Below are 22,662 nucleotides of genomic sequence, written 5' to 3'. Positions count from 1 at the left end.
GAAGCGAACTGTAAATAGGCTAGACATTGGTTAGATTGCTGTCATGTTATAAGGCGGTCAGAGTCAGGTCTTGCGTATTGAACGACCGAGAAAGTTGAACAAAAATGGATGAACAGTTAGACTTGTATGAAATACTGTATGCATGTAGTTAAGGGCTTGTATGAAATTGCGTTAACTAACATTAGAGGAAATTGAAATTTTATCTCAGGTAGAATCTGTGCCCCTGATTAATTCGAACAAAGAAAGCAAACTACGTAAATGGGCTAGCCATCGGTTGGAATGCAGAAAGCGCAGTCTAGTCTAACGTAGTCAAGGGTTAAGAAAAATGGACTAAAGCGGTTTAGCAGTTAAAGACACTGAGCACTTATAGGAAATGGCGTTAACTAATAGCAGAGGTGACCGCAGCGGTGGCCTAGTGATCTGAGCACCCGCCTCTCATGCGGGAGGTGCGGGGTTCAGTCCTCAGTGCCGCCGGGTGCAAGATTTTCCCTGCCCTGTGCTCGGCTTCTTTAGAGTGAAATGCTTGAGGAACGGGTCGTTGAGCCCACGTTGAGTGGAAGAAAAACCCTGCGTTCCTTCGGCACAGATGACCTTGCGCCGTAAAAATGAATCGTCATCAATATAAGAGGCAAAGGAACTAAAAAACTAAGCAGTAAGCTCGCTCGAAACAAGAATGGTTTTTAAAAATGCGATTAAAGTGGGTTCAGAGGTAGGCGTTTTGCACCGGAGGAATTAGACCAAAAGAAACAAACGGTATATTGGCTAGGCATTGGTTAGATTGCAGAGAGCAAAGAGTAGAGTTTTGTATAAAGGATGACTGAGCAATGCAGACAAAAGCGGATGAGCAGTTGAAGACATTAAGTGACTGCATAGAAAGGGCTTTGACTCACAGTGGAGAGAAAGGAAAAGAGGAAACAGCGGCAGACACTCCGGAATGATTTTAAAAGGTGCACTAAAAGCAGGGTCAAAGATAGGCAGCCAGAAAATTAATGGCGGAAAACCAGTAAATAGGCGTGGAAAGATTTAAGAACTCAGTCGCTGTAGCGCCAAAACATACAAGAACTGATATTTCTAAGAATAGTGAAGACCAAGATAGTGATTGAAAGAGCGATGAACACTTTTCAACACTTAAGAAAATTTACATACAGGACCAGGTCACATCCGCAATCAGCGTGTTAAAAGGGGGCTGTGTTACCACACATTGATCTCTCGTACCCAGACCCGGCTGCACACAAGTCGGCAAGCAGTGTGCAGATTCGCCGCTTCAAATGCATACATTTAAAGCGAGAGAACACTGAAATTTATCGAGCATGTTTTGTTCGCTGCGACCTAAAGTTCGTTATCTAAATAAACTGATACCCGATTGTGAAGCTGAGAAACATGGCACAGCTATTCAAAACGTAAATTTTCGAGATGCGAATGTCGTTTTTCCGCTGTAGCTTGCGTCTGCAAACCCTCACATTGGAGATGCGACAGCGACTGCCCAGCGTGTAGGCAGTGATCAAAGTAACAATAGCCGAGATGCTTTGATTTTCTTAAATATACGATGCACAGCACTGAGTTGTTCCTAGAAAAGCGATCAACAAAATAAGAATGGAGATCTTTGTCTCATATACTCACAGTAAGTAGCCTTTGGAGCGAAAACTCCACCCTACGGGCTGCAGCTTTCAAGGTCAACAAGGTTTCCCTTTGACCTTGAGCCAGGCTTCACACGCCTGACCTCATACCACGTGACTGGCCACAGCTGGAGCCGAGCTCTGCCTGCGCCGTGCCCCTCGCCTCCCGTTCCACGTGACATCACCACGTGATTAGGCGTATATAGCGTGCCCCTCCCCACGCGCGCTTGTCGGAGCCGTTGGAGGCTCGACTCCGCGGAGCGATGGAGGCCGGTCTTTCGCTTACCTAATTAGGTGTAACTGAGGTAAACTCCAACAATTTTTTTGCTGGTAGCAGCGTTGTCGGTGGCGTGTATCTGTCATCATAGTGACAGTCTGGTTTTTAAAAAGTGTTTAGAAATAATAGAAAGCAGTTAAAACATTTAAAAGGGCACTAGTTGGAAGATACAATATAAAGGCATTTGAAGTTCCTTATTGAAGTGGAAAATAACCCTTGGTACTGCGCTTAGTCCTATTCATAAAATGCAGTGTGTCCAGCCCAAGGCACGTATCCCGACTGCCAAAAGAGCGGCACAGTTTGAACACAGTGCTTCGCCACCGTCAGCTCTGTCCTAACTTCGTTTTCGAAAATAAATACATAAATTTCTGCCGAAACCGCAACTTCTAACATCGTTGTATTCTCCATATATGGAGACCTATCAGAATATGCAAATATTTTCACATTAATATCCGACAGTAGACAGTTTATTTAAAACGTATGCCGACAGAGGTGTCTCTCTTAGAGCCGCAAGTGAAGAGTGTTCTATGAAAACCACTTGGAAGAATAATGGCAAAAAAGTAGAGAATCAACGCAAAGAGAGAATTGAAGAAGTCCAAGTTTATTACTTTTTAAGTTTAGAGGAACATTAAAAAATCGCAAGAAGTTTCAGAAAAGTAGTTGCTGAGGTTAAGAAAAACTTTTCAAAGGGTACAATAAGATAGAGGGATTACGGTATAATTAAAGTTAGGCATGCCTAATGGGATGAATGGCTCCTGACGATGAGCAGTCCTTCCTCGAGGAGTCGATAGGCAACTTGATTTTTAATTTAGCATTTCCGTTTGTCTTCAATTTAGGATATGCAATAAAATGTTGACCACTGGTAGTTTTCCACATGCAATGCAAATAGCCCGCGTAAGTATAATTTACAAAGGACGCAATAGAAATCACTCAGGGAACAGCAGTCCGACATCGGCACAGCCAACATTTTCAGAAACCACGGAAAAAGTAATACAGGCACGTCTTTCTAATCTCTTAGAAGCAAATGTATAATATCAAAACATCAGTATGGATTTCATCCAGGTGAATCTACCGAAACAGCCCTCCTTGATATTAAAAACATAATTATTTCCAACCTTGAAGACACACTGTTTACTATAGGCGTTTTCCTTGAATTTCGTAAAGCGTTTGACAGCATTAAACAATAAATACTACCCAAAAGCTGGAAATGTATTCAATACGCGGAATAGCGCACAAATTCATAGTAAGCTACCTTGTTGGAAGAACTCAGTATACAAATATGCACAAAGTTATATCTAAAACCAGCGCAATAAAACACGCTGTCCCTCAGGGCTGAATTCTCGGTCCCTTGCTCTTTAATTTATCGATTAACAATATTGTAAATATCCCGTACACATCTGATATTGTACTATACGCTGACAACACTGACATTTTCTTTTCCAGTCATAATCTTCGTGCACTTGAACAACGCGCCAATACCTGGCGAAATGAGCTTCAGAATATGCTCGATGCTAATGAACTTCAATTAAACGTGAATAAAACAAAATAAAAGCTATTCCATCTTAAAAACAAGCCTAGAGATTATGAAATTTCTCTACGAAATAATGATCTCGATATCGTGCCTGTAGAACGCCATAAATATTTGGAGGTATGTTTTCGTATTAAGCTAAGCTGGTCAGAACATGTCAACAGTATTCGTATCAAAATATCGAAGTCTATCGGTCTGCTTTATCACCTTCGATATTTCCTGCCATTTCAAATTCGAAGACAACTATTTTTCTCTCTAAGTCACTCACATTTCACGTACTGTAATTTGGTTTTTGGCACTTGCACCAAGACCGATCAAAACAATACGCTCTCTCTTCAAAAGCGGGCATTACGAGCGTTGTCCGTACAATGTGCAGGGCCTGCAGAGTTCCACCATTTCAGGAATCTTACAAGGAGAAATTCGCAGTTTTACTCATTCGTCAGGTGAAACAAGATTTATTCCCATTTTCACAAACACACATTGAGAGGCCTCTGCCCCAAAATTTGCGCCTGGTGTCCTGGCTGACTTTCGAACACGCACCAACTATGAATCCCAATCTATCCACTATCAGTTAGTAGTGTTATGTAACAAATACCCGACCTTGATCTCGTATGTTCAAGAAGGTCGCACTCTGCCTGAATTTAAAACGAAAATCTGATTCATCATTTCAAATCCATAACCTTACGTTCCTTGGTCAACTGTTCGTGATCAAATCCGTGCAATATTTTTTGCTTGTATGTTCTAATAGAATTTTGTATTTTGTTGAATTTTGTAGCTCGAAGAATATACGTTTTCTGTATTTTCACCTTTATCCTTTTTTCGTTTTTTATTTTTGGGCGTAAGAATTTGTCCCTACCTTCACTACTTAATATGGACACCACTTATTTCAGTTACTTCAGTTGTAAATACCTGCTCTAATGCTTCTGTTGTGCTGCTGACTGTCCCTGAAATGTAGACGAGGTGATGGCTTTGTCAAGGAGCATTAAAGCTTCTTTTTGCCACACCTCGTGGGCATACTGTACAATGGGTTGTATGTCCAAATAAACTCCGAACTTCCGAGCTTTCAAATATTACGTAATGGCATGGATTAAAGATAACAGGCTTTCGACAACAGATGCGTTTTCGTTCGCAAGGGCCCGATTGAAGTTCGGTCGCCAAGATTTTGTCCATCGCCTTAACCAACCTCTGGAGATCTTGCCGTGCAATGTTGCTGTAAGGAATGGGGTGGAGCGCATATGGCAGGTTCTCTTAGATCATGCAAGGCAGTTTATCAATATCCCTCATGGAGGCTAACGAAACGGGTTCAGCTTAATTTAAGGACAACGCAACGAGCAATGAAAAAAAAGATGGTAGATGTAACGTTAAGAGACGGAAAAGGGCAGAGCAGGTAAGGGAACAAGCGCGGGTTAATGACATCATAGTCGAAATCAAGAGGCAGAAATGGGCTTCGGCAGGGCATGTAATGCGAAGGCAGGATAACCGTTGGTCCTCGGTTCGGCTCATTGGGGTTTAACGTCCCAAAGCAACTCAGGCTTTGAGGGACGCCGTAGTGAAGGGCTCCAGAAATTTCGACCACTTGAGGTTCTTTAACGTGCACTGACATCGCACAGTACACGGGCCTCTGGAATTTCGCCTCCATCGAAATTGAGCAGCCACGGCCGGGATCGAACCCGCGTCTTTCGGATCAGCAGTCGAGCACCGTAACCGCTGAACCGTTGGTCCTTAATGGTAACGGAGTGGATTCCAAGAGAAGGCAAGCGTCGCAAGAGGTGGCAGAAAGTTAGGTGGGCGGATGAGATTAAGAACTTTGCGGGGATAGGGTGTCCGCAGCTAGCAAAGGACAGGAGAGACATGGGAGAGGCCTTTGTCCTGCAGTGGGCATAGTCAGGCCGATGATGATGATGATGACGAATTTGAGAATCACATGCGGCGTAATAAAACAGACAGACATCCTCGCCACAGTCGTAATTACGTAATTCCCTTAACCACCTGAGAGGCATTTCTAAAATTAAATTTCCATCAAAACGGTCATTTTTCTCACATCAGGAAATTGTAATATATTTAGCGCAGCAAAACCCCGTAAAAAATTACGTTCCACAAAATTTCACAAAAACTTTATTCGATTGGACTGTTTGATTTGAATTAACGGACAATGTAGACAGCCTAGGAGTAGAAATGGCTGACCCTCAACTTTAATGAAGATTGGCTTCGCCAACCAGAAATGTTGGCTTCATCACAAGATTGACTTCACCAGCCGGAACAGGACTGAGGGAAGGGAACATGCGCGTGACGAAGGCGACAGCAGTGAACGGCGACAGCGATCCATCGAAGCTAAAGCAGAATCAATAGGTGCCAACAGGAAACACGGCTAAACTAGAAATAAGTGCAAAAGACTCAAAGGTGGAACTTGTCAAAATTAAAGATTAATCCGAATCTACAAACGCCAAGTTGCAAAAAAAAGAGCATGCCAACATGATGTGAAAGCCTAAAGCAATAAATAAAATAATTAAAGATAGCAAAGAAAGCAAAGAAAGCGTACGCCATGCAAACAACTCAAAATACGTCAACAGGAACAAGTCTCAAAAGAAGAATACGCCGTCCATGTCACATCGTGGAAGTGGGCCAGCCGTTATGGCTTGCTCAGTTATGGCGACAAAAGGCACAGGTTTCGTGTGCTTCAGCAACTCTTATTACTTTAAGAAACTGGTCCAGAACTCCTGCCCTAGACATACACCAGTAAAAGCTTCCATTCGTATGCGCTCTGGCGAGGTCACACCGTGGCCGTTTCACAGGGAGGGGACAGAGAACCCTTTCGGCCCCCGAAGTTGCTTTGGAAATACATTTTTTTTACGCTTTTCCGTTCCACGTGGCGACAAGAGCGATTGATGGCAACACACATCCGGAGCATAAATAAAGGTGGTATAGGCCGGAGATGTTCTGCCAAATGGGCGGACGTGCGCGGACCTAGTCGACAGTAAGCATAGGCCCTGTATAAAAGAACGTCGTCCTTCCGCTTATTCCAGAGGCCAACGTACGCCCGACATCCAGGTACGATTTACAGTGCTCCAACTTGCTATGGCTTGATAAACTGCTAGACGCGCGTACGCTGAGTTTAAAGAAAAAGGTGGTAGGATTTTAACGTAGTTAAAACGAGTAGTTGTGCGAAAACATGTGTTTAGCCTGATTGGCTCATGCTTTTGCTTTGCTGGGTTTTCGGCACGTATGGCGACGATATTAGACTCAAGTTAAGCTCTCAGCGAGGTTAAACTCATCTGATCTGTTCGTGCCGGAGGTGGAAGTTGATGAAGACGAGAATGTACGATGCACAGCGCGAGAGTGTATTGCAGTCTAACACGATTCGTGATCTGCTAGAAGAATCCGGTGATAGCAGAGGGCTCGCATGCAGTGGCCAGCGAAGCTGATTTGTTCGCGCCGCCACAAGTTCGATACCCAGTCACGGCAATATTTATTTATAATGATTTTATTTGTGCATGCACCAAGGTAGGTCACCCTCGAGGTCGACCCTGACACAAGCTCGTTGAGCTGGCTAGACATCGTGAGGTAATGCTTTCACATTAAAGTACAAGTCGACAAGTTTCTTATCCGAGCCTAGGGTGCCAGAAGGTTTGCGAAAGCATCTCTCGTGGTTTCTCCGCTCTCCTCAGTGTTTGATGCAACTGGTTTGTCCAGTTAACATACGTTGCGCTCAGTGAAATAATATTATAAACAACAGAAATAACTGTGTATCTCCGGCAATTACAATGTACCTCTATGGAAAGAATAATTCTAATGACGCAAAAACTAACGTAATCATAGCTGTGCAACAAATGTCAGAAATTTAAAGCCTAAGGGGTTTTCTTCTGAGCCACAACGTGCGGCTTGAAATGCATTCTTAGTGACAAAAATCTCCTGGAGGCAGGAAGATGATTGCTCCTGCCGCATCCAACGGGTGGGACATCCCCATATGCTAAAGGAGCCCCACTACACGGCTTAGAAGCAAACGCCCTGGGCTCTAAACTTTTGACAAGGCTGTGCGTTTCACAGAGATGGTATATGTCACACCCAGACTTGCTCTTGTGGGCTGCAGTGGAGCTTGTACGTGACAAGCTCTGTCACAGTGACGCTGGGTGGCTGCTAATGCACCGTAAGGATTAATTTTAGTCACCGATCACCAACAAAGGAGATGCCCAGTAACAGTTTGCACCCGGTCCGCGCCGTGACAGACGGGATGAAGATGGGTTTGAAAGGAGGAAGACGGAAAGTGTCATGAGGATGCGGCATTTTTTCCTCCTCGCCATTGGATTTGGAAGAAATAAGGCTGCTCCTGGCTATGTTTTCAGCCTAACAATCACTTTTGTGGCGCCATGTGTATGTGCTTCTGTAAGCCCGTTACTATATGCCACGACTAAAACCCTTGCGTCGGCGTCCGTAGAAATATCCTCACAAGAAACATACTCGCAAGAAATATACTCTCGCTGTCTCTCGGCTCTTCTCCTCCGCGACCTGTGTGCTTGAGTTTATACCCATGAGTAGTATCCCCTCCATATGCCAACCGTCCACGGGAGTGCTCATTTAAAGACTCGCCACCTGCCCCAGCCGCCTTATTTAAAATGTGAGTATAGGTTTGAATGACTGAGAAAACAGGATTATGACACACCTGGCTTGGTTACATTATAGGTTTAACATCCCAAAGCAACTAAGGCTATGGGGACCCTGTAGAGGAGGGCTGTTGATAGTTTCGACCACTTGGGGATCCTTAACGCTCACTGACAGCGCACAGTACACGACAGTCGCGGATTCGAACTCGCCCGCGGCGGTCGCATTTCAGTGGAGGTGAAATGCTAGAGGCCCGTGTACTGTGCTATGTCAGTGCACGTTTAAGAACCACGGGTGGTCAAAATTACACGGGGCCCTCCATTACGGCGTCCCTCATGGCCTGAACCACTTGGCGACGTTAAACTTATGAAACGAGACCTCTAGATACTTTTAGATAGGCTGCTGGCCGGAATGACATTTCAATGGCACTGAAGGATTTCATAGGTTTGCGCGACGGATCACGCTCGATGTCGCACGTCTGGCCGTGTTTTGGAGCTAGCATGACGGCGAGATTCAGTTTTACAGTTAATATTTTTTTTGATAATTATATGAGTTTCCCACGCCTATGCATTTCTGCAACCAAACTAGACTTCAATACGTCGTGATCCTCCATTGAAATTTAAGGATATTCAAGGATAAGGATAATTACTTATTTAAGGATAAGTACTGTATTTTTTTCCAAGCTGTGTACGAGGTTCCAACATGCTAGATGAAAAAATTGGTTTAATTGTGTGAAACGAACTATTCGATTTATCAGTCCAAACAACCACTTTGTGTTGACTTCTTCTCGTGTTGTGTCAGGGCTGCGATTGTTTGTATTATTTTCGTTCGATGCAGGAACGCATTAAATGTCCACATTTCCGCTTCACCCTACCATCTGTTTTTGTCCGTCCATGCGTTCACATCGCTAGAAAACCCCAAAAATAACATTTAGTAGGGGCCACGTATAACGACCCTGACGGTTACGTGAATTGCGCTCGGTTCAACCGCAGTTCGTAATAACTGCAGTTCCCATTTAAGGGCAAAAAAATTTTAGCAAGAAAAACTTGCTTCGTTTATGGGGGTTTCACGTCCCGAAGTGACCCACGCTATGAGGGACGCCGTAGTGAAGGGCAAGGTCATACAGCCGAAATCAAGAACATTCTGTGTCCACACCACACCACACCCCGCCACGCCACGCCACGCCACGCCACGCCACGCCACACCACACCACGCCACACCACACCACACCACACCACACCACACCACACCACACCACACCACACCACACCACACCACACCACACCACACCACACCACACCACACCACACCACACCACACCACACCACACCACACCACACCACACCACACCAGAGATCATACCAGTCCAGACGTGTGTTCTTTTTCCCAGATTCTACTTGACAACGGTAAAATGGGGTCAAGAAACCATAGCCGGATTCGTTTACTTTGGTCCACACCTGAAAATTTCATGCGAAAAGAAAAGGCGTAATAAGTGTCGCACTTCTCGCTGGAAACCGGAACCGCGCTTTCAGAAAACCGACGGGTTGAAATGATGGAGAGTCTCCGCAGTAGCAGGACTGCGGATTAATTTCGATTAGCAGGGCTTCTTCAACATGCAGTGACATTGCACAGAACGCGGATGTTTCCACTCATCGCCTTCATGAAAACGTGGCCGTCGCGGCCGGGTTCGAACCAGCGACCACATTCTAAGCAGCCGCCGCCGTCACGACCGGGGCGGGTTGAATCCGCGAACATGTTTACAGCTCCGGAGCGAACTTGTTACCTCTCGAAGAGACGCGTCCAGCTCGGTTATCGCGACATGTTATCGGAGAAATATATGTATACTACTACAGCCCTGGGCACGGGTACGTGCTCTTCACAGTAGTGCCTGGGCAAGAGAATGCGGCCGAGGTCGACACTAGAGCACATGCCCGAGACTCGTTCTCCTCGGATGGTGGCGCGAGCGTGCCCGTAGTCAGGACATGCCAACCGATAACGAAAGATCCACCGCGACAGTTCGGCGCTGTCACCGCTGGGGAGCAGTTAGTAATGCAGACCCCAAGTTGCGTGTCTTCGGCTGGCCGCGTCAGTAACCCGTGACACTCCTGTACGGTGCCTGGGGCAGGGGTGTCCTTCTGGCTACACAGCAAAGGTCAGCTGCGGGCGAGCGTTGAGACCAGGACTAAAGCGGTACGCAGCGAGTGTGCTACGATGTCCTGAGTCTCGTCACTGCATGGCACTTGAGCTAATACAAGCTTAGCTTTGCTTGCCGCAGCCGTTGTGACATTTCCTCAGTCGTAGCTTCTGGTAAAGGGCTTAAGAAGCTCAGCCCATAGCCAGACGACGCGCTAGGGAGAGCGCAGCTTTCTGATCGGCTGAGTTACGCTTAATAATTCGGGGCTGGCACTTCGGCCTAGGTAAAGGAGCGGGCGCCGTTCATTCGCTACATCGCAGCCGTGCGCAGTTTGCATGGTGGAAGCGAACCTCTTTAATTAGAACTTCAATACTTGTCTAGTCCTTCAATACATGCGCAGTTTACGAAGTGCGTGGGCCCGGGGACCTATTTATCATGGCGTTGTCATGCATTCCACTCGCATTTTGAGGATAGCAGCTACCATAGGTGGAGGATCCGCATTCCTTGGTACCTTGACACCCCAGGCAGTTGGAATGTGTGACAGAGCCAAAATTAGTTTTTATGCGAAGCATATTACTAGAGGTACACTACAGCCCTTCGCCGTGGTTACGCGCCGTGCACACCACGTGGTACAGTGACGTCACACCACGTGACATACCACGTGACACATGACGTCACGACAGAGGAAGACGGAGGTACACTACAGCCCTTCGCCGTGGTTACGCGCCGTGCACACCACGTGGTACAGTGACGTCACACCACGTGACATACCATGTGACACATGACGTCACGACAGATCGCCGTCACGCGCTGCGAGAGGGAGAACGATGCCATCGCACAGACACCGGAATGTCCTCGAGCGGCATTCCCGCGCATTTCGAACGCGCGTTCACACTCGGTGTAGGTGAAACGCTCGCTCCACCGGGCAAGCGGACGCGGCTTCCGTGGCAATCCAGGCGCCCACCCAACGCGCGTCTCGGGGTTAGTCGGCGTTCCGCTGTAGCCATGCTGTTGTCTTCCCCCACGACGAAGGCTTCTAGCGGTTGTATTAAAATGACCAAGTATTCAACCAAGGAAAGCCATGTATTACCAAGCCTAGCCATCAATATGCTTCGCATCTGACCAGGGTTAACCAAGTTAAGCCTCAGCCATTTTTTTTCTCCCATATCCCATAAACATGTTCTGCCGACTGAGCAATTCAATGTGGGCGCGCGGGGAAAATGTTATCAAACTGCCGTTGTGGCACGGCAATCGTTCCAAAGATAAAAGTGGACAGCGAGACGCGAGGCTGTCGGCTGCTAGCTCACCTGCCGCGGCTGTGCTTTTGCAAAGCGCGGAGCATTTCGTCAGCAGCTGGAAGTGATAACGGGTATGGATCGCACAGGCTGCTGCACTAGGAGACAGCTTTCTGTGGCTACGAAGGGGAAGCTACGTGCGAGTGCCACCAGCCTAAACGCCTATCTCTCCCCCTCGTGAGCGTGTGATAAGCGCGCACTTGTGGAAGCCTCGCGCCTCGCCCGCGTAGCTTCCGCTGCATAGCCACCGAGAGCTGCCCCCGCGTATAGTGTGCCCTATGTAGGGATAATTGTCTATGCTTCTCATCCCTTCTGTTTTTTTTTCGAAGCAGTGACGTTTCTCACCACAACGCTTGTTGTGATTCCTTGAGAAGATGCCTTGCAATTCGCACAGATATAAAGGCGAAACTCTTATATCACTCATCAGCAACGAAACCAGGCGTTTCGGCGTCCCGGAAAAGGGGCCAAAAACTTCTTTATTGTAAAACTCTGAATAAAGGAGGCGGCCTCTTATGAGCCCCTATAAACTAATTAAGTCGGCCGCGCGGAGGCATAGTATTGCCAGACCATCTGGCTTTGCGATAGTCTTAAATCTGGCAGATGGCTTGTATTGCGAGTGTACCGTATTAAATGACTCATTTGTTCGAACTTAACACCAATTTCAGGCGCTGATGTGGGCGCGCCGAACGGGTCGAAATGAGCAGCCCAACTCTATCTCAAAGTCGTACGCACACACACACAGGCCGCCGCGGTGGCTTAGTTTTTGTGGTGCTCGGTGCTGTCACAAAAGCGTGAGTTCTATTCCGGCAGCGGCGGTCGCATTTCGATGGAGGCCTGTGTACGATGAGATGTCAGTGAACGTTAAAGAACTCCAGGTGGCCGAAATTATCCGGAGCCCTTCACTACGGCATCCCTCATAGCCTGAGTCGATCTTGGTCGTTAAACCTCATAAACCAAACATACACGCAAAATCTTTGTATGTGTCTGTGTATGCGTTCTGTGTTCTGCTTGGGAAGCCATTTTTAAAAGCGTTGAAGGCTTTTCATTTCAGGCGTACGAACTGAAGTGGATCCAGGCCAGGTGCACAACATGAGGTCTTCCGTAGAAACGCCCAGCAGCAAAAATGGTCGACCTTGCAATCACGTAAGCGGCAGCATCGTGGTATCTTTCAGTACACGATAACTAGGAAAACTGAAGTTTTATGCAAGTGTACTATTCTTTACATACATACATACATACATACATACATACATACATACATACATACATACATACATACATACATACATACATACATACATACATACATACATACATACATACATACATACATACATACATACATACATACATACATACATACCGGGTGCTTCAGCGAACACACAAAAATTCTCATAAGTAGAATTTTCTTGGTAAAGATATGGCTTTTGCCGCATAGTATTACCAACGTTGGCGGACACCAGAAAACCGGTAAATCATATTAGGTAGTAAACTGGTTCACTAATTTTTAATAATTAACTTTTTAACTATTACAGTTAGGCGCCTAGTTGCAATGAGATATTTGTAGCAGGTCATTAGTAATAGCCATATCAGTTTTTAGAATTTCGAAAATGCGATTATCCTCGGCGCTGTGGCTCGACAAAATTCGGCTTTTTCGACTAGTTACGTGCACTGGAGGGGATGCTTTGCCTGCATGCTTTCGATAGCGCATGTATTTTTCGCACGAAACAGCCAGACTTTGTCGAGCCACAGCGGTGAGGGTAATTGCGTTTCCGAAATTCTAAAAACTGATATGGCTATTACTAACCACCGGCTACAAATATCTATTTGCAACTAGGCGCCTAACTGTAATACTTAAAAAGTTAATTATTAAAAATTAGTGAACCAGTTTACTACCTAATATGATTTAGCGGTTTTCTGGTGTCCGCCAACATTGGTAATACTATGCTGCAAAAGCCATATCTTTACCAAGAAAATTCTACTTATGAGAATTTTTGAAAGTGCTGGCTGAAACACCCGGTATTTATTTCGTCATATTTACACATGGAAGTATGTGTGCCCGCGGAAGCGCTAGACAGGGCGCTTGTGGGCGGGCCACGGCAATCAAACAAAGTGCAGACTCAGTACTGACAAAATTACATGGTTTGCAATATAAAAGAGGAAAAAAAAGAAGAAAAAACATATATTGATAGGAACAACAATCACACTTGCACACACTGAAAAAGTAGGTTAAATACATAGATTAGGAGGATACAACAACAAAAGAAAGCAACCGTGCTTCATAACACATGTAAACAAGACCTTCAGAGTGTTTCGAGCCATTATGTCAGTGTACCGTTTTAAAGTTTCTAAACGTAACCAGCCAGGATTTTACTTGTGATTTGACCTCTTTGATAGTCTGCAATGATAGTATTTTTGTTAGAAGCTGGTTAAAAAGGAAGGGATGTAGAACATTCGGCACCTTTTTCCATAGTGTGTATATATCTTGGGAAGTTTAAACGGCTCTACTTTTCTTAGTATTTTAGGTTTGTTTACAGGAAGCTTAAAGTTATTAGAAAAGTAGTTTCTACTAATTACTACATGTGTAAATAAATCTTGAATGAAGTACACATCAGCCGCAAGCATTCTTTCAGCACTATCTAAGGTCTCCTTAGACGTTCCATACAAAATGTTTGCGGCAATTCTGTGTAGTAATCTATCCATTTGGCTCCTTCTAGACAACGCACATGAGCCATAAACAGTGACACCATACCTTAATATAGACTCTCCTATAGCCTTAAACACAAGCTGACGCAACCTAACAGAAGTATTTAATTTCATTCTGTAACGATACATAAAAGTTACACGGAGTCGTTTGATGAGATGCTCAACATGAGCAGACCAAGACATGTTGGCGTCGAGATGAATGCCTAGATATTTGACTCTTTCAGACAAGGGCAGTGAAACCCATTGACATCTAGGGCAGAAAGTACCATGCAAAATAACAGATTGATTTAATATGACCTTTTTGTGCGGATTTCTAAAACAAACCAGAGCCGTTTTCTGCTTATTAATGTAAATCTGGTTACCTGAAAAGCAATCACACACTTTTTTAACATCCGTTTGTAGCAGCTTTGCAGCCCTATTGTACGACTCATTCGGAACGAGGAGCGCTGTGTCATCAGCGTACTGGTAAAGTATCGAATTCAGCCTAAGATAGGCCAAGTCATTTACATAAATATTGAAAAGGAAAGGTCCTAAAACGGAGCCTTGTGGCATGCCATATAGAAGAGGTTTGAAGTCGCTGAAATTATCTTTGACTCTCACAACCTGAACACGATTTGAAAGGTAGTTTGAGAAAAACATGAGGTAAGGTCCGCGAAATCCAATGTTCTCTAATTTCTGCAGCAGAATGTCGTGGTCCACTGTGTCGAAAGCTTTGGTTAAGTCTAAAAACAATCCAAGGACAATCTAATTTCTGTCTATATGCATGTTAATTTTGTCACAACAATCTTCTAGAAGATCTACAGTGCTAGTCTCGCGCCGGAAACCATACTGTGTGCCATTTAGGATATCAAATCGGTCACAAAACGACAACATGCTCTGATATACAATTTTTTCCATTAACATAGTGATGGTAGGAAATATAGCGATTGTTAGGTAGTTTCTCTTTTCTGTTTTTTTGCCCGACTTATAGATGGGCCGTATAACGGATATTTTCATACCTTGTGGTATTTCCCCTGTTGAGAAGCAACCGTTAAGAATATGCAGGAGCACAATTTTTAGTTTGCTGTAATTATTTCTTAGATCCCGTAGTCTGATCTTATTGTATCCAGGAGGTTTGCTCAGTGGGAGGACCTGAAGAATATTCCATAACTCAGTTTCATCAACCGTCGGTAAATACGCAGAGTTTGGTACGTTTGGACCGTAGTATGGAGCCGGAGGCACTTGCGTTTGCGCTTTTAATTCCTTCACAGATGTAGCAAACTGTTCACTGAACGAGTCCGCCGTAGATTGATTACTCTCACTGCCAAAAATACGGGTTAATTCAGTATCTAGATTTTTGTTCTTAGTTTTGCCCATTATGTCATGAAGAAGTCCCCCCGTTTTTTTCATTTTACCGCGGCATTTTACAAATTCAGCAGAGTAAAACCGCCGCTTTCCTAATCTTAACTTTGATGTAAGTTTATTCCGAACTGTACGATACAGCATCTGTAATTCAGTGTCCGAGGGACTATTCTTACACAGTTGCCAAAGCTTGCTTTTTTCAAACGATAACGCCAACATGTCATTAGTTATCCACTTCTTTTCAGGATTTCTTAGTTTTTGCTTGACCTCTTTCATGGAACATGAGTAAATTTCTTTGAATTTATTAACAAGTAAACCATATGCGTCGGTGTGATTATGTATTGTTAATATTTCCCAGTCAAAGTTTTGGATCAGGCCATTTACACGTCGGTCGTCTAGAATGGTTATTGTACGTAAAGTTGACATTGGTGTTACAGGTTCGCTGCTGACCAAACAAAGAGCCTGAAAATAATGGTCTGCCACTTTTTCTCGTATCCCTGCAGCCATTGAGTCTAATGTTGGGCATCTTACAGCAATGTGATCAATACAAGACTGAATAAGCCAGGCACCGGCAAATTCCTCGCGAGTATAACTACGAATAGTATTGTCAATGCCATAACCAGCTAATAAATCGAGATAATCCTCAACACCACTTTTTTTGGGCTGTAAAATGTTAATGTTAAGGTCTCCCGCTAATATAACATTGCTCTGAGAATGTTTCTATCGGTTTGCTCATGCTTTGCTGTTTTCATTACTCGTCGCCATGATTGACAGAACCTAGTGAATCAATAACACAGATTGAGGGAATAACAACTCGTAAGCCAATACTCTCCGTGGACTCTTAGACGGGTGGCGTAATGTGCTGAACCAAACCGGTCATTGTCGATTCTGTTGCTTATAGCAAGCGAAATGATATTGACGATGGCTAAACTTCAGTTGTTCTCACGAAGGCAGAAACCACAATGTAGCTTGCTTTCCGAGTAGAGTAAAATATTTGCTAATTCCAGTGATTTAGGCGAATCCTTCTCTATATCGACGTTGAGACGTCGTTATGCGTGACATATTATGAAAGTAAGAACTCCGATTAGTGGCGCGAAAGCTGAGCTAGTTGGAACAGCCCGAAACACAGCGGACAAAAAAGAAGACGGGATAAGCGCTCGTCCCGTCTTCTTTCTTGTCCGCTGTGTTTCGCGCTGTTTTCACATAACCCCGATTAGCTTCTGAGTAAAGGCTACTCTGCATGTACAAACTGTACACTCAATTATTTTAATTATTTATTTTTATTTTATTTATGACATACTGCAGGCCGTGAGGCCTAAGCAGGAGTGGATACAGAAACGGATAACAAATTGAGCAATAATACCAAAGTGCAAACAGAACACGAGCAGCCGGAAATGACATGGAAAGGCAAAAAAACAAGGTAACAAAACAGGCTAAAAAAAAGCTAACAATGGTCACTTATCAGGTCAAGAGATCGTACACACGAAGCTTGAATATTTCTGTCCAGTAGTTTTCTTCTTTACGCATTAGCCTCAATTTTCTCATATTCGCCGCAAAACCTAAGGGAAACACGAGCCCTGAACGCAGACACCATTTGCACAAGGGTCAGACGTGTACTTCCTTTCTTATCTGTAGGGCCGTATGTCGATGCCGCTTCTTTAGTGCATCACTGTGCTTACGCGCGCGTCTCACTCCTATCGTGCAAAGTATGCTAGTGTAGACGCTACCGATAGACCGCCAGGGCACGTTCGTACCGCTTGGTTAAAGTGGGGCCCTGTATGCACGTCGTGCGGCCTTTCGTATAATATGGTAACAGTTTCTGTGTTTGCGCGGGGAGGAAAAGGCGTTGCCGGGACCAATTAACGCAAGTTCAGAATTCTTGGACAAAAATTTTGAATATTGGAATACTCTAAAGTACTGTTATAGAAATATTCAAAGTAATGCTTCATTTTCCGATGCGTAGCAAAATTTTTCTTTTCAAGTTTTTCCATCGCTCATATCAAGCAGTTAAGACTCCCATAGAAAACCAATGAAGAATGTTTTTGACTATAGGAAAATTTTAATAGCAAGAAAATGCAAGCCTGCCGTGGGGAGATATGCACGGATATTAATTGTTATAGTGAATATTTACAATGTATAAAAATTGCGTGTATGGACAGTTTTCTCTTGAAAAGTGCTTTTGTCCAGTGTTGCTCTGTGTGCTGTCCGGTCATACTTATTTTTTATTTATTTATTTATTTCCTCAAAGGTCTCGGTTGAGACATTACATGAGGGAGTGGATGGTATCTGGCAAACAATGGTAAAAATGTTAAGATGAAAGGTTGGCGATGCTCCGCTTGAATTCTAGTGGGTTGATGATAATGGCAACTTCGGTGGGCAGGTCATTCCAGTCTCGTGCAGTACGCTGAAAAAATGAGTGCTGAAATGTCACAGTATGGGCTTGTAGGGGATACACTGCGTTACTGTGGCTGAACCGGGCGATGCAGTGGGCTCTTTTTATGTAGGGGTTATCAAGAGGCAAAGAATGGAAAAATTTATGAAAAAGGTTAAGACGTGCTATCTTACGGCGCGAGGCTAGGGGGGGCAAGTTGATTTGAGCTTTTAGCGCTGAGATCCTTGAGTGGTAGGAATAATTAGATAGAATGAATCGTGTTGCGCGGTTCTGAACCAATTCGAGGGCGTTAGTAAGATTATTGTGGTGCGGATCAAAAATAGCGTTAGCATACTCAAGCTTGGGTCGCACAAAGGTTTGAAAAGCAAGCTGTTTATTAGGGGGAGGAGCGAGTGAAAGGTTACGGCGTAAATAACCTAGAGAACAATTAGCAGAATTTATTATGCGGTTAATATGACAGGTCCAAGTTAGGTCACGCGAGATATGCACACCAAGATATTTGAATGATTCGGATGTTCCAATCTGCAGGTTATTAATATTATAATTAGGCACTACGTAATTACGACGACGGTGAATGGACATTAACACGGTTTTAGAAATATTTAATGACATGATCAATGTTTTACACCAGTCCTCTATGCGAATAAGGTCAGTTTGTAATGCGAAATGGACCCTTAAAGGCGGAGCTTAAGCGCCCCAAAAGTTTATGAACTAAACACAACTTGCTTTACGGATGCCACAGGAGCCCTTCCGGGAGGTCTACCATGAGGTCATGGGCCTGTACCTGAGTCGGATCTTTACCGAACGGAACATCAAGTCCGCTCTGTCCTATGAGCCCCAGGACGCCGACGTTTTTGTCGTCAGCTACCCCAAGTGTGGAAGCACGTGGCTGCAGAACATAGCACAGACCGTGCTGAACGTCGACGACCTCACGGAAACCGGCGAGGAGCGGAGCTTGAAGGTGTTGACGTTCCTCGAACTGGTAGGCGCTGAAGGAGCGCGCGCCATGCCCCGGCCCGGCGCCATCAAGTCTCACTTGCCATTCAGCAAGCACCCGTACTCGGGGAAGGCCAAATACGTCTACATAGCACGGAACCCGTACGACTGTTGCGTGTCCTTCTACCACCACACAAAGTAAGCGATGTATTACGTTTTCGTGGCCGTAGTTTCAAGGAATACTTAACCAAGCCACAAGGACCGAGCGCAAAATTGATCCATCGACTATAAACAGCCACGTGATCACTGTCAACACTTCTTTCCCGCTGTCTGTGTGCGTTGATTGTAATGTGACCACTGCGCCAGTACAAATTTTCAGTCGTATAATACAACCACTACATTAAGGTCATCATTGAAAGAATCCTATTGTGCCCGCTTGAAAACAAAAGAAAATTCTATTCCCCGGGCAGTTAGCTGCTCCCGCCTTTTCATTCTTCAATATTTTTCTTTCAACCGTCGCCCATTTTGCCTTTGCGTGGTTGAAGTGTCCGTACGAAAGGAGTCGTTGTCTTCCCTTACCTCTCGAAGATTTTGTCTTTGCCCGTTCTGTGTCACCGAAGTCTGCGATGCCCATGTATCAAACCCTTCCCAACTGACAACCATCTTAGTTGTTGGCATGACTCTCTCAAGTACTACCAGGGTGACTCTTGAATGGTGCTGCCAGTTATTACCAGGATGGTTCATTGCCTGAAAGGCCAATGATCATCAACGTAAACTATCTGTGCTCGCGACAGCGGCTGGCATCATTTAGGCAAAATCCTGACAGCAGCTGGCTTGGCTGTCCGATGCTGCGGCCGTGCTTCGTGATTGCCAAGGCGAGCGGCGGGGCTACCTGTTTGTCACAGGCATTTTGTATGGGTAATGGGTGCTTTTTCACATTACGGTTATTCTTCAGATCGTGCCGCCCGGTGTCAACGCTGAGCATTACACTTAGTATTGCGCTTTTTTTCAGCTCTTGCAGCCCGTTGCACATGCTGCGTCTCAGCATGTTTGTCTTCACAGCCTAAGTACACGACTTGGTGGCTCTCTGCCTTCATAGACTCCACTCTGCACACTCCATCCTCGGTTCTTCTGCCCAGCAGGACGCGTAGACAAACTCGAATGCACAACTACACAGCAACGCTGAAGGCCGAAACACAAAGCAAAGTATCGTCAGCGTTTTGTCTTCTTTCTGTGCGTCGCCAGCGGCAGTCTACTGACGTGACGAGAGAGGCAACGGACATTTACCGGCCTGACGCTAAAGAAGCGCTCCCTTTCTAACGCCATTGAAAGCAGGGTCCGCTACAGGCCAGCTCGGGCCACTGAGTTCTCTGGTTATGTCCCGTAAATTTGATGGACACAGGGCTAACCAAATAAGCGCATCAGCAGTATATAGCGAACTCTCATAGGCTATTGTTGGTATGTGATTAAGAAAAAAAAACGACTGGTTAATTTGGCAACAGTTTAAAAATTTGGCGATGGCTTGGATGTCTCTCCATTTTCTCTTCTTCTTCTATACTTCGGTTGTTGTTGTTAACCTCGTACAATGGCGCATGCCCACACAGGGAGATCGGCCAAGAAGTGGGGTGAACAGAGAGTTTTTGTGATGAATTTTTCCCGTGTAGAAAAAATAAAGGATTGCTGGGGAAGAGAAAAGTAAACACAAAGCAAGAATACCAAAAAGAAACGGGAAATGCATAACGTACACAGGAGATGGACTCTGTGAGATTCGTTGTCGAGGGATTGAAAAAATAATAATAACAGTAGTAATAATAAAAAAAGAAAGGTGATAATGATAATTAAAAAAAATGTTAGTAAGGTATTCGATTAGATTCCAGTAGAAAATCTGGAATGGCGGAAAAAACAGACCTGTGGCTGTATAGGAGTATGGTGGCGCCAAACGACAATATGATCGGGATGCTCAAGCTAAGGCCAAGCTGTTGCAGTGGTTTCTCTAAAAGCCGTCGTCTCATCATGGAGAAGCGTCAACAAAACAAGAAATGATCTATTGATTCTTGTTCACCCAAGAATGCGCAGACGGGAGAAAACGCCAAACCAGACCTGTGCTCTCTCTGCTTCTTTCGCTTCTCCTTTTACTGCTTTCTTTTCATGGCTTGGTTTTCGGCTTAATTTGCCTGTGGTTGCGGGTTAAAACCAGCACTACAAATATTATTACGGGGTTCAGTTTTAGGCGGGGTGGGGTCTCAGTGAGGCTTGCTAGCGTAAAAGCCGATATATTATATTTAGGGTGTGTGACGCTTACTGACGTCAGGAGAAAGATCTTTGCCTAGCAGCCTTCTTGTAACCTTGCGCACTACGCAGGCGTCTTCCGACGTACCGCTTCCAGGACGGCACGTTCGACCAGTTCTTCGACATGTTCGTGAAAGGAAAGGTGGACTTTGGCGACTACTTCGACAACCTGCTCTCCTGGTACGAACACCGCGACGATCCAAACGTGCTTTTCGTCACTTACGAGGGACTCAAGAAAGACACCAGCGACTGGATTCTCAAGTTAGCTGACTTCCTCGGAAAAGAGCAGTTCGGCGACAGGATGAGGAGGAGCCCGGCGCTTGTGACGAAGGTGATAGAGTCGACGAACGTCGAGAGAATGAAGGCCATCAATTCCAAGCTTAGGAACTGGAAGGAGACCGTCAACAGCATGCCCGCCGATGCTAGGGCGGACCTGATGAAGACGATGAACGAAAGCTTCGGTGATGTGTGGAATAAGGACGGAAACGGGGAGTTTGTGCGCAAAGGCGTAGTGGGAGACTGGAATAACTACTTTAGTGTGGAGCAAATAGCTACACTGAAGGCTCGGATCCAGCTTAAGACTAGAGGCAGTGATGTAATGAGCCTGTGGGCAGGTGTAGGTCTTCCTTGAGTCGCATCCATCACTCTATATTGATGTTTAGGAATGTAACACTGATGCCTGCCTGAATATGAGTTTCACAAGAAGTTCGGCTTTGTACTGCGGCTTCTTGACCTTAATCCGTGAAAGCGTGTCTGACAGTCGCAAAGTACGCATAGTACAGGGTTTTAGGTTGCAGCGAGGACTATGTTAATGCGTACGTTAATTTCGAAACGTTATTTGAGAAAACTTGTTGAATGCTGGTACAGTAACTAATAAATTATCCAGATATCAATTAATTAATCTTTAGACTGCACAGGAGCCTCTACTGATATCGCCTGAAATACAAATTTAGAATGCATCGCAGTGCATCGCTGCCTGACCCGAAAGACGCGGTTTCGACTCCGGCGTCCCTCATAGCCTCAGTCGCTTTGGGACGTTAAGCCCTCATAAACAATGAACCAATCACTAATCATTGGCGAAAGATAACAAAAATGCTCGCATCTGAAACTGTCCCCGCATGGTCTACTAGTCAGCCATATGACATGTTGTTAGCATGTTTGTCCGTTATGAGGCGCATCAGACTTTGCAGCTTTAGGAATAGCAGGACTTACCGCTGTTTTCTGTTTGAGTGGCTTCGTGCATATTCATACATAGGTCACTTACGAGGTTTTTTACATTGGGCGAAACATATTTTCGACATATCATCTTTTGCGAGCCTACAATAGATTATAATGAAAATTATGACTGATGGTCAATTTTTGGTCTTGCGCCCATTAATTACTTGCCTAATAGTGCGTTGTACCTTTTAATAACATTTTCCGCTTTAGTGTTGCTAGGGTGATTTCAACATATTGCTAGATTTTGGTAAATGCAATGCCTCGTACCGTCATCCACACCAGTTGCTGTACGCTCGCTGATATAGTGGGTGTTTTCCTGCCCAAATGCCAATCC

At 44.9% G+C, this 22,662-nt stretch overlaps 1 protein-coding gene across 1 annotated transcript in view; it reads left to right on the top strand.

Moving 5' to 3' along the window:
* Positions 1-21,848, top strand: part of LOC149331114 (sulfotransferase 1C2-like) — a 42,361-nt gene extending 20,513 nt beyond the window's left edge. Inside the window, exons 2-4 of the mRNA XM_089556335.1 lie at positions 12,498-12,589; positions 18,628-19,019; positions 21,183-21,848. Of these exons, the coding sequence (XP_089412461.1) occupies positions 12,498-12,589; positions 18,628-19,019; positions 21,183-21,741 (1,043 nt within the window). The 3' untranslated portion in view covers positions 21,742-21,848. The remainder of the gene's footprint in view (positions 1-12,497; positions 12,590-18,627; positions 19,020-21,182) is intronic.
* The last annotated feature ends 814 nt before the right edge of the window (positions 21,849-22,662 follow it).

This window comes from Amblyomma mixtum, chromosome 8 (genome assembly GCF_055824585.1).
Source record: "Amblyomma mixtum isolate Tamu chromosome 8, ASM5582458v1, whole genome shotgun sequence".
NCBI lineage: Eukaryota > Metazoa > Arthropoda > Arachnida > Ixodida > Ixodidae > Amblyomma > Amblyomma mixtum.
This window is presented reverse-complemented; position numbering and strand designations above follow the sequence as displayed.